Here is a 13,076-nt window from a genome sequence, read left to right on the forward strand (position 1 = left end):
AAAAAAAAAAAAGAGCTCGGCGGGATAAAAATTATACAAGATATAATATCGTCCTGTGGAATCGAAGTCAACAGGCAAGTAGGATTTTGAGATAAAAGATGAAAACGCTTCTGGGAACTGTACGTAGTAAACATTAATGCGCTCCGTGACGTTCGAACGTTCGTCCATACAAAATTCGATGAGTAATCGTGTTACGCGATATTATCAAAATGTTACGTATTTCAAGCGTTTACTCAGATTACTTGGCATTTCGCAGATTGCAATGCCGATCTTTCAGACAGCACGGAACGAATCGCTTCGAAGTGTCGAACGAATCGTGGATCCCAAAAGAAAGCAGTCATTCCGATCCAATGAGACATCTTATTGATAAGCGACATTGTGCTGGAATCCTTTACAATGATTCGCGATCAAGTCCGCATGTTGTGTAATCTCGACTTTTGTTCCGGGATCGTGAAACATCGTCGAGCGTGCGCAAACGCCTCCCTCCGGCACGATGGCAATCGTCGTCGCAAAGCAAGACACACAACTGTGGATTATGGTTTTTTTTCTCAGACATTTTATCAGAATTTATTATTTCGTGTAAACGTTTATAATAATTATAATTTACAATTACGATGGGTTGATGATAAATACAAATAGAACAACGTAATTTGGGTCGGGGAGGAAAGGGGTAGAATAGAAGGGAGAGAAGGGAAGAGAAGGCGGAGAGAATGGATGTCTAGAGGAGAATAGGTGGCTGGACGTGGATGGCAATGGCTTTCGGTACGAAGAAAAGAAGGGAGAGCCAGGACAATGAGGGACAAATCGTGTGAATCCGCGTGACCGAGCTCGATGTAGTGGAACGAAGAGACGTGCCGTCGTCGCTCCTCTCGCGATCGCCAACGTACGCATAAATTGTTCTAAAAAAAAAAAAAAAATAGCTCGCGTCCTTCATTCGAGACAGTCGATTAAAAGAGGAGGAGACCTGGATGGCAAAGAGGATCGAAGAAATTCTTTATATGCTAAGAAGCCGCTGGCAATGATGAAGATGAAGATGAAGACTGAGGAGAAGATAAAGATGATTATGACAATGACGATGATGCTGCCGCTGATGCTGACGATGCTGACATTGACGACGATAGATCTCCCGACTGAGTAAAGTCACTGCCAGGATTATTAAAAAAAAACATAACGTTTATTTTGGAAAATTCATAATATCCAGAAAATGAAAAGAACACAAGATGTTAACGTTCGATTTGTTGAATCGGGTGGTGGGCGGCTGGGACAAGGATAAAGTTAGATTGGAGAAAACATCCCTGAAGAGTAGATTCGAGAGAAAGGAGCGAAAGGAGGAGAAAGAGAAGCCTCAGCAGGATCCGCGAGAGGTGGGGACGAAGAGAGAAGGATGTTACATCCGGGGAGCCGGCTGCGCGAGATCAACACGTACGCTCCGACGCATCTCTTGCTACCACATTTCCGATTACACACGCCCGCCCGGTCTCGCCCAGCTAGCCCTCGTTGAACGTTCACCGAGGACTTTCCGGGGGAGAGATAGGATCGGAGAGATGATACCTGCAGCCTTCATCGTTCGACTCTTCGATCTCGAGTCTCCTCGGGTCGAGACAGAATTACAGGAACGAGACTCGGACGACAAGAAACAAGCGTCTTCACGAACGTATTGAATCTTCAGGTTGTGTTAATAAATTTCACGTTATCTCATTTCTTGTCATCTGTATAGTCTTCGCTCTATCCTGCCTCGACGATAGAAGACCTCGTCTGTAACGGACGCTAGTCGCAGGATTCTACTTCTGCCGGAGTACAGGCTCGAGTTCCGTGGCCTGCGCGCGACAGAAGCGGAACCGATATCGCCGACAAATTATAACACGCTTCATTCTCGCTCCTGTTTCGACGGAAGGAGGAGGAGGAGGTGGATAGAGGAAGAGTCGCCGTTTCGGATTTGCTGTCCACTGCTCATCGTCTCTTCGACTCCGCGTCAGTCTCTCACTCTCGTTTCTTTTCTCTTTCTCCCTTCCTTCTCTAGCAACCGAACGATAGATTCCCGCGTGTTTCTCCCTTCCCGGCGATTACGGACAATCTTGTTGCGACAAAGACACCGATTATACATCGAGAAATATCAACGCGATAACAGGAAAACGTTTACCCATTCACGTGTAATTAGCGACTAACTTGCTGAAACTGGCTGTCACCCGACATTAGCGATATTACATATGCGTGATATAAATGTGTGTACGTGTGTATGTATGAATATATATGTGCTGTCAGAGAGTATACGCGCGCGTATATACATATACTTAATTATACATATATATACGAGAAGAGCCACGAGGACGAGCGTTCGGCTCCTCGTTTCACATCTCTTCTACCTCCTCTCATCGCGTCGTATATGGCGAACGCGAGCGGAGAGCGTGATTTGATAGTCTTTGACCTCCCGTTGGAATCTTGCAGTTCCCCTCTAACGTAGAACGTTAAATTCGTTTTCGTTAACAGTGATCGAAATACTTACATCGCGCTTCAAACACGTGGTACATGTCGAACGAAGCCCTGCGTCGTTCGTTATAAAATTGTCAACACAATTAACTTGAATACGCTGCGTGATTTATCGACACATCGCCTCGCGCGGTCCTATTCCCCATCAATCAATCGTGTATGCGAACGCGCGTACAATCCCTCTCCCGTGATTCTCCTCGATGTATACATCTCGTTCGAGGAACCTTGCAAGCGTCGCGAGATTCACCCTCCTCGAGGGAGCCGGATCTTGATACCTTACACAATGCCGTCTACGAGGAGCAATTGTAAATCGCGATTCGCAACACGTTAATTTTCTCGCGAATCCTCAAAAAATGAACATCGCAGGACAAAAGTAAATACATGGCTATATATCTATACTCGTGTGTATGTTGTGTGCGTACAATTCGTTCTCTCTTCATTCTTCTCGACCGCGCTACGAATTTGCTAAGAGTACGTGATATAAATATATGTATTTATATATGTATATCTGTGTGTGTATATATTATATAATTGCGTATAGTATAGAGAAAGAGAGAGAGAGAGACGAGGAGCGGTCGAATAGAAAGAACGAGAGGAAATCGAAGGTCCCGACGCCAGAATACGCAATCTTTTAATAACGTATCGTACGTGTGTAGTCTCCGCGCACGACGATGACAATAGGAACCACGAGCGGCTCTCGTTCGGATCCCCGTCCTTCTTCTTCCGCATTCCGTTCCACGATCACGCGAAACTTGGGGGGAAACGTGTGCGAACGACCGCGACGACGAGCACAGAACGACGACGAGAAACGTCCTCTCTTTCTCTTCGCGTTACAACACGATTGTGACAATAATTATCGGTGTGTTACCAACGACTCCTGATCGATTAAATCTTTTCTCTTCGCGGTAGATAAGATTTGAGACATAGTATGAAAAGAAATTTGTCTCCGACCGCCGGACCGCGACTTCAGACTTGCGGTAAAATCGCGAGGTTTCCGGTCGTGGCGAAAGGAAAAGGATGGAGAGCTCCGCGTGCGGGAAAAGACGTGTCGAATTTTGCATGTAGATGGTGTGCGCATAATCATGGTGGTAATGTTGGAGAGAGAGGAGAAGAAAATAAAAAAGTACAGAGCGTTTGAAAAATCAAGTCACCACTGATGTCCATTTTGGAACTTAATAACTTAATGTATTTGTTTTTACTCTCCTTTCTCCTCCTGCACTCTTCCCTTCGTATAATAATATTCGTTACTTGCTAGACAATGTGAAATTTAATTTAAATGACAACTGGATATAATGCAGTAGATTCATGCGTGCTTTCTTTTCATTTCCTCGTTCTCTTCGCTTCTTCTCGTACCTCCGCGCTGTTTCTTTTCTCTCGTTCTAATTTTATGTTTCTTTTCTTTTGAGATGGTAAGCAGCGAGCAGATTTTGGGAGTAACGACAGAGGGTCGGTCGGTCCTCTGCATTCCATGTCTCGTCCCGATGTGTGTGTGTATGTATGTGTATATGTGTGTGTGTATGTATGTGTATATATATGTGTGTGTGTGTGTGTGTGTGTGTAAAATTTACCCTTTTAGCAGTACATCACTTTCTCGTCTTCTATTCGCAAGAGTCAAATGATCTAGCGTTTGCTTTCGTTTTCCCGCCATGTGCGTTATCGACAATGGGGCGCACGCACGCGTTGACTGCGTCCGCGCAATGATTTTCGTGTCAACGAGACAGGGTATGCGGGGAAGATGTGAGTGTGTGTGTGTCTCCTCCTGTCCTTTCCTCTATTCATCCACAATTCGCTCCTTCCAGTTCCTCCATACAAACGGGTGAATAGATGGATCTCTTTTGTCTAAGAAATTTTCGCGCGCGAGAGACCGAATGATCCACGCCCTACTCGATCGTCCTTCTCTCCTCGTCGATGATGGCTCTCTCGTGTACCAGTTTGACTCGATACACGCTTCACGCACGAGCAACGTTCTCGCCCTTCTACTCCGGTTATCGACCGAGAATCCAGTTCCGAGTCCAAGTTTCATCTTTAAGATCCTTTTCTTGTCATCGTCCGCGAATCATCGGGCACGATCGAGCATTAGTGGATAATTCGGGTGCCCTCGACGTTCGAATTTTTCGAACCGGACGTAGCAGCTGTGGCGGTGGCATTGGCAGCAGTGTGCGGTCATGTCAGGATAAAAAGAGAGAAAGATAGAGAGAGAAAAGAGAGAGGGATCAGTTTTTCTTTTCTGAAAAAGGGAGTGACTCAAGGAAAAGGGAGGCTTGCGATTGGAAGGAAGGAAGGAAAGAAGGAAACGAGGTACGCGAGGGACGAGAGGTCAGGTGGACATGGATGGATGGATCTGGGTGGATGGACATATGGGTGAGCACTTCAGGGGGACGGGGGGACGATAGAGAATAGGATGTTCTTATTAGGTTTAGAAAGGACTTAAGCTTAGGAAGGTTAGTTGTCGCCGCCCTCCTGTGGCTCGTCCCCGTCGCCCTGCGTGTCACTGGTCCACAGAGTGAGGTTGTCGCGCAGCAGCTGCATGATCAATGTGGAATCTTTGTAGCTGTCTTCATTAAGTGTGTCCAGCTCCGCGATCGCATCGTCGAACGCCTGCAAGAGCAACAAATGCGTCAGACACTCTTCATTCGGCTTCTTTCTCCTATTATCTATTTTGTTCCGTGTCATAGAAATCACAACGTTATCTTTTTAATAGAAGAATAATTTCACTTTCAAATAAATTCATGTAATCGTAGCATTATAAAATGTACGTTTCTTTTTAATGAGGAAATAAAACTCTGCGAGTACAATTATATAAAATTTGTCAAATATTCATAAGTTATATCTATAATTGCACAAATCAAACTGTTGATTAATATAAATAGAGAATACGATGCGGGGTGGTTAGTGCGGCACAGAGTGGACAAGTATCTCAGTTTATTAATCATGTATTAGCAATTCGGGGAAAAAAGATTAAACGGCACAGCATTCACATCCAGATTAACGTTAAAATTATATCAAATTGGGGGAGGGGGGGGGGGGATTTGGTCATTAGAGAGTAGATAGGATAAATTCACACGGCAAGAACTATCGATTTCATAGTAAGACTGCTGATCCCCCGCGACTTAAATATAGACGTAAAAAATAAATATATGTCATTGTCTCTTTAATTCAACGAAGAAACGAAATGCGCGGTTCTTACTCTCCCCTTATCGCTCGAATCGCGAAGAAAGACCGAGATTTCAGCAGGAGCGCCTCAATCAGAATACGTAGCTCCAATTCTCGTCCTCTTATCAGCAGTCTTATCACGTACCCGGTTGGACGGCGAACGCATTAAATGCATGTAACAGGGGATTTATTGGAGAAAACTATCACGCAGCGAGCAGCGTCACAAGCCACAAAGCCCGGCACAATCCTTCCCACTAACCTGCTTGGCTAAGTGACAGGCTCTAGCCGGGGAATTGATAATTTCGTAATAAAAAACGGAGAAGTTGAGGGCAAGGCCGAGCCTAATCGGGTGCGTAGGCTGCATTTTCGCCTTCGCAATGTCAAACGCCTCCTGGTACGCCCTCTGCGAATCCTCGACTACCGCTGCAAATGCAAATCGGCCTCTAGTCAGATTACACCTTCCACGACCTCATTTTTGCGCCGTGCGGCCATCGAAGTAACAATAAATTGTCGTCTCGCCGTCGGGAGAGGAACGCGCGGGGAGGATGGGGTGTGCGCGAAAGCTGGACAAAGGAAGGGAAAAGCGCAAGCGAATCTCAGCGATTTGCCTCGCGTCTTGTCCCACAAAGACCGGCGCGTGTCGTTTCGCTCGGGACTCACGGCCTTGAACGGACCGTGTCCATAAATCGTCACCGATCTTCCACGACGTGACCCCGCTGGGACGTGGCATCTCCGTCCTGAGTCATCGCGAGTCGTTCACCGACGACATTATTAAAAATACAAGCGCTCTCTCCCGCGCATCGGACACTTTACACGTGCTATTTGCGGGAATGTGTTTTAAGCACACCAATCGGCAGCTGCGTACTATAATAATAGAAAATAGCGCTCAATTGTTAAACCCGCGTTAAACAATTACGCTGTTGTCTCGGAAGATATTTATCGCGAGCGATTGTTGAAGGACGTAAAGAAACAAATGTACCGCCGCCGTATTAAAATCCCGCAAGGGCCGGGCATTTTTAACGCGAGCAATTGGATTCTGCGATTTGAAAAATTCTTTTCCAACGCGTACATATACACGTAACATTTCGTCAGTTTTTTTAGTCAGATATTTTACTTTGCAAGTAAGTTATTACCATATCGCACAGATTTTACAACGTCGCGAGTCCGTTTAAAGCTGGACTCGTGCCGGGTCTCGGGACAGTCGCCAAACGAGAACGACGTCTCGAAGTGGCAAACTGGAAGAAGATGCCGATCTTTGTAGGACGGAAGTAGGCAAGTCGACAGAGCGAGGCTCGCTTGTGTAAGGTAAACTTTTGTCACCACCATGCACCATCACTACCAATCATCTCCCGTCACCGAGTTCTCTCACTCTCTACCCCACGGAATGGCTAGAAAAATAACGATTAGCTCCTCCGGGTCGTGTACCTGTTTGGCCAGTTGACAGGCCTTGTCTGGTGAGTTGAGAATCTCGTAATAGAAGACAGAAAAGTTGAGGGCGAGACCTAGCCTGATCGGGTGGGTAGGCTGCATCTTTGACTTGCTGATTTCGAAGGCATCCTGGTATGCCTTCTGGCTGTCGTCTACCACGGCTGGGATATTACGTGGATCATCAACATGTGTGTCTGTCTTGTTTTTTTTTTTGCTCTTGCGTGAGCTAACACGCTTCGTATCAAGTCGGTTCGAGAGCTGCTTGGAACTTGTAGAGGCATGTAACGTGAATTTTCACCGCGCTTTGAGTCGTCGCGAAAGAACTAAAATTTGTGCATTGATGGAAGGCTTTCAATTTTTATTTTGTTTCCAGTGAAACGTATAGATTAACCGTTTCGACTTGCTCAGATTCTAAGCAGCTCGATTGCTCCCACGCGCTTTAAGGCAATTTATGTGCATTGATATTTTGTCCGAACGCAGTTGTAACGTTTAATAATTATCGTGCATTTGAGTCGCGGAAAGTTGGAAATGCAACTCGAAGTGGAAATCACTCGATTAGCAAGCACCTGAGAGCACTTTTATCACATGTCGCGCGAATACATGCATTCTATCTGTTTTCATCTAAATCTAATTTAAATATATAACAATATATAACAATAATTAAATTTGTAAATATGAATGTCTGCAATTCCCTGGGCTTTGTGAATTTCGTCTTATATAAATTTCATAAAAATACAGAACTTCTTTGTAATTCTGATTAATGTGAATTCCGATAAACATTCTTTTATCGATTCAAGAAACGGAGTTCTTGGATCTTCGACATCTGACATGATCAGGACAAGTAACGTCAAATGAATATGAGAAAACGAAAATACAAAAATGTCAAAATTAATATCTTTGTAGACATTCTTTAAAAATCCTCGCGACTAGAGTTTCACTCGCGAAGGTGGCAACCGACTTTCACTGCGACCGACCGGAGCCGCAACTGACTCCACTTCCGATCCACGAAGTCCAGGGATCCGCCCATAAGTCAAAACGAAGCATCTGCCGATGCAGCTGCGTCGAGTGCCCGGCTCCGAGAGAAGTGTATCTCATCTCGAGCGCTCGCACTACTGGACGCAGTCGCATCGATCACGTGGAGGAGGCGATCGAAACGAGAGAGTCGAGGACCTTCGATCATCTCGCGATCGCCGAGGTGCAGGCGATAAATTGTGCATTTTGACATCTTACACCAGCCGCGCCGACATCAGTTCGCATCTTACAACATTACGAAAAGGCTAAAGTGACTAGCTTTGTCTCTTACCGTTTGCCCCCTTAACCCGTAGAGGGCTGGCATTCTTCTATTGAAATTCGTAATTTTTTTAAACAGAAAATTTATGCATATATGTAATCTACATGTTCCGCAAAGTTTTCAAGTTCGCTCCTGGCCACTCCGACCCTCTAAAGGTTAAGGCCTGTGTCCACGATGCTGGAACTTGGTCCAAGTTCTAGCTATTCCATAAAAGCTGCAAATTGACTGGCTACACGTTTCTCGGAACTAGAACTTGGACCAAGTTCCAGGCATCGTGGACGCGCGGGCCTTCAGAAAGAGACAAAGTTGCCTCGCTTTTACCATTTTCGCTACATTGTAAGATACAGAATTGACGCCGAGAAGTCACGACTGCACCGCTACGGAAGACAATCTCCTCGGGTCCCGCCCGTTTCGAGATCCGTCTCGCCCCGCGATCAAGCCCGCGAGGCAGGATCGATACGTACTATTTCTGGTTTCACCGGTGGCGACTTCTGCGAGATACCTGTAGTAGTCACCCTTCATCTTGAGGTAGAATACTTTGCTCTCGGCATTGCTAGCCTTGGGGATCAGGTACTTATCCAGGAGTCCCTGCAAAAACGCAAGTACAAACGAATGAGCGAGCGCAGAGCGAGAAAGAAATGAGATCGAGGGAAAAATCACGCTGACTTTTGCTCGAGCTCTCGCGCTTCGAGCATCTTGACAGGGTAAAAATTAGAAAACGTAGAAACGACTATCGAAATATGACGAGATCGTGTCTCACGCATCTCGTTTGCATTTATCGGACGATTCTCTTATCCGAATCCACGCTGTCGCGATTAGATCGTGTCTCACGACTGAATTGATTTGTTCTCCCAAATTCGCACGTCTCAAGTCCCAAACTTTGCACAATTAATTGAAACGAAACGGATATAACATTCTATATGGCTTAGAGGTAAACAATATTAAATCACGGTTTTTTAATAAATTTGTCAAACTGATCGAAAAAGTGAGGAATAAAAGTCTCGTTTTTGCAAAAAAAAAGTGACTTAACACCGCTTATCACCTTTCAGGCACTGATATACAGCTGCATTATTAATTATACACATATAAATGATGATCAATAACGCGCGTCAGCTTTGCACGTATACGCGTGAAACGCCGCAGCTATTTTCGAAAATAAATTACGCGACGGAACGTCGCGATTTGGGCCAGTACGTCGGCAATTAATTCGGACAATGAAGCGCCAAACGCGATCAAATTAATGCGGAATTGACGCGCAATGCGGAGCCGGTCAATGGCGAGCCGCATCGCGCCGCGCGCATTCATCCTAGCCGATGTCTACCGGTGACGTAAGAGCAGCGTTGGCCGACCAGCTTTGCATACGCCAAACTCGCGCGCGTGCGGATAGCGCGGCGATATTTATTGCGCCTCAACGCCGAACACAATGCACCGGGGGCCGTATCGCCGCGTCTCGGGGCGGCGAAGGGAGACTGAAATTCTCCTCCCGATTGACGTTGCGTCACGGTAGCTTGGCAACTTTCGGCGCGCAGCAGCGGCGAACAATACGACGCGTACATTAAAATTGCGCGTTACGTAAAAGACCGTGTCGTGGATGTTCCGTAAATCTCTCCGAAATAGACTCCGCTCTCCGCGGCCGCGTGCCACGAGGGGTAAACGAACGCGCCGGGAGCCCAAGATTCCAATTTAACAGCTCTCGCTCTTTATCCCCCCTTCTCTCTCTCTCTCTCTCTCTCTCTCTCTCTCTCTCTCTCTCTCTCTCTCTTTCTCCGGTTATCTTATCGCCGCGCGAGACGGAGTCTCGAAAGGCACGTCTCGCCGGCAGAATCGTCGCATTTCGATGCGCGAGAACGCGCCGTCGTAAATTACGCCGCGTAATCACGCGGACGCGCGCGGCCCGCGTCGCAATGAAGGCGGACGGAAAGAAAAAAAGGTAGCCGCGTTTCTCCGAGGAGAATTTTACTCGAGAAACGCTCGAAATTGTTTCGGAACGGCCGTTGAGTGAAATATCCCTCGGGGACGAGACTTTGGAACGTAACCCCGACTCTAAATCCGCATTCGTTTAAGACCAGGGTGTCGCAACTAGGGCTGGTGATTACCTTCGAAGGCTTCGATATTCGAAGATTCAAAGCTTCGAAGTAATTCGAAGCTTCGAAGTTGACTTCGAAGTTTCAAAATCTTCGAAGCTTCGAAGTTCGAAGTTAACTTCGAAATCATCGAAGCTTCGAATCTTCGAAACTTCGAAGTTCGAAGTTAAATTCGAAGCTTCGAAGTTTCGAAATTTATTCGTGCAAGTGACGAATTTCTCCGACGAACACTAAAAATATTGTAAACAAAAAGTACTAATTTTCAAGATTTAATTACGCGATCTTAAACAAATATGTAATCTACATGTTATAGTATTTGAAAATTATAATTTAAAAGTACGAGTAATTACCTATTTCTCAATATATAGTATATAAATTAGTACTTTTTATTTACAATATTTTTAGTGTTCGTCGGAGAAATTCGTCACTCGCACGAATAAATTTTCGAAACTTCGAAGCTTCGAATTTAACTTCGAACTTCGAAGTTTCGAAGTTAACTTCAAACTTCGAAGCTTCGAAGTTATGGAAAGTAACAGCTCTAGTCGCAACCATCGCGTCCGTCACTGCTATTATTCATTGATGCCTGGACCTCGGTCTTACTACGGAGTCACATTGTCATACTCTTTATTCCGATCTATACGCCGATGAGTTTCAGGCTGTAGTACACACAGCCTCTACACAAGTCCCCGCGGTAGTACATACATACAGCCTGAATCTCTGTGATTTGTATAGATGCGAAGAATGGTGATAAAAGTGCAGGTCCAGGCATTAATGAATAGCAGTGTACGTCATCGCGGTCGAACCCCCCCCCCCTCCTCTCTCTCATTATGCCAGTCGGAGCCTTCCTCGAAGTCCTCTCGTTTACTAGTTTCTGCCGAAGCGCCGGTTCCTCCCGAAAACTTGACGAAATGATCGAAACGTCTCTACGGAAGCTGAACGGAGAACCGCGTCGCCCCGTGAAATCGAGCTCGCGGGGCGACAACTATCTCGATCCGAATTCTTATTCATGAATCGACCGTTCTCGCGCGTCACCTCGGCATGCATTCTTGATGAATATGACTCTTGCGTCTCTTTTTTTTTTATCCCATTTACCGCCCGCCTCACCCCGATTTATCCTCCGAAGCCGCGTGTTTTGTCCCGCGCGACAATTTATTCGAGATGACGGCTGACTTTCGCGCGTCCCCCTCCGCCGCCGCGCCGGCACGTCGCGAGTTAGAAATAACTCGGTTTTATTAAACCGCAGCGAAACCGACGGCTACGTCAAGGTGCAATAACAATAGCGCCGCGCTTCGCGGTGACGTGTGTAGGAGCGCGAGAACAGGAACGAGCCCCGATCGCCCGGCGATTGCGTTTCAGCTGGAGCCTTGCTCCAATTTCGCCGTTTGACGCGCGTGTCTCTCCCCCACGAACTCACCTCCCCCCGCCTCGTCATCCCGCGCAATTAGCACGCTTGTCTTCGAATTACCGCGGAAAATTAACAGATAACTGAAACGTCGCTTAATTAAAAAAAAAACCACTTACCGCGTTACCGGCTGACTTATCGCAATTCGAAGGCGGCGATAACGTGGCTCGAGAGCGGAAACATGTTTGCTCTTGGACGTCCGAATATTCGTCTCGTTCATTTGGCGAGCAGACGCGCGTGTTTTTCCTTTTGCTAATTTGCAGCGCATCTGAATCGCAAATTATCATCTCCGGCGAGGAATCCGGGAACCACTTACAAGATTTAAATCGATGCAAATTACGCGGCGGGAATAAATGAGTTACTTATCGCGCGTATTATCGTGTTATTCAAGCGCCGAAATAAGACTGACTCTCCCCTTTTCCCCTCTCCATGAAGAAAACAGCCTCGAGCGAATTTAATTCCTTTGAAGAAAGGGCCACCTATTACGAGGCGGAACGCCGCCATTTCCGGTGGCCCGAGCCGAACAGGCGTGCCCGCTTCCTCTTCCGTTTCCGCTTATTTCCGGATACTGGAAAATATCACCCACGTAACGAGAACGGAGATCGAATGGGAGTCCCGGGCCGCGTGTCGCAGAAAGCACCGAGTTGATTATAATCCGCCCGAGTTTAATGAGTTTCGCGAGCTTCCGAGCGGGCGAGAAGTTCGAAAGGTCACGCTTTAATATCTCGCCGTGAGTCCCCGCACGAATAAAAAGTGCCCCGGGTAACAGATCTTGGAGGAGGGAGATATCAAAGTAAAATTGAACAATTCCTAAGTTAGATCCCAGCCGGAGAAACACGAGCTATTTATCATTGAAGATCGAAATGTTCAATGATAAAAAAAACGGACTGCTTTCTAACATCCGAGATTCCTCACATTCTTCTCGAACGACTCGCGAATTGCTAATTAATGAACTATTATCTCAGTGCCGGAAATTACGTGACGACACGTGAAGTATTTTACGAAAGAGAGAGAGAGAGAGAGAGAGAGAGGGTCTGTAACGGGGAATGTGAGCGAAAAAGACGGGGGGCGGGTGAAGCCGGGAAATTGACGGGTGTGGAATCCAATCCGGCAGATGAGCGAAAACCTCCAGGGATTCCGCGCAAGGAAGCGTATGCGTGGAAGGTTGTCAACCCAGTCGCGTAAGGCGATCCGGGCGCGGAAGATGAACTGGTTTCGCGCGCAAATGGGG

General features: G+C 46.5%; 1 protein-coding gene across 3 annotated transcripts in view; it reads right to left on the bottom strand.

Moving 5' to 3' along the window:
- Nucleotides 1–3,620: 3,620 nt before the first annotated feature.
- LOC105562892 (14-3-3 protein zeta) overlaps nucleotides 3,621–13,076 on the bottom strand; it is a 64,668-nt gene continuing 55,212 nt past the window's right edge. For 2 of the 3 annotated variants that reach the window (XM_012014046.1, XM_012014047.1), the window contains exons 3-5: nucleotides 8,824–8,947; nucleotides 7,066–7,229; nucleotides 3,621–5,085 (exon numbers count right to left, since the gene is read on the bottom strand). In XM_012014046.1, the coding sequence (XP_011869436.1) occupies nucleotides 4,930–5,085; nucleotides 7,066–7,229; nucleotides 8,824–8,947 (444 nt within the window). In that variant the 3' untranslated portion in view covers nucleotides 3,621–4,929. Of the gene's footprint in view, nucleotides 5,086–5,899; nucleotides 6,064–7,065; nucleotides 7,230–8,823; nucleotides 8,948–13,076 lie in introns of all 3 variants that reach the window. The other variant, XM_012014048.1, reaches the window with a different exon arrangement.

The sequence above is a fragment of the Vollenhovia emeryi genome, unplaced genomic scaffold (genome assembly GCF_000949405.1).
Source record: "Vollenhovia emeryi isolate VEMERY1.0 unplaced genomic scaffold, V.emery_V1.0 DF939182.1, whole genome shotgun sequence".
NCBI lineage: Eukaryota > Metazoa > Arthropoda > Insecta > Hymenoptera > Formicidae > Vollenhovia > Vollenhovia emeryi.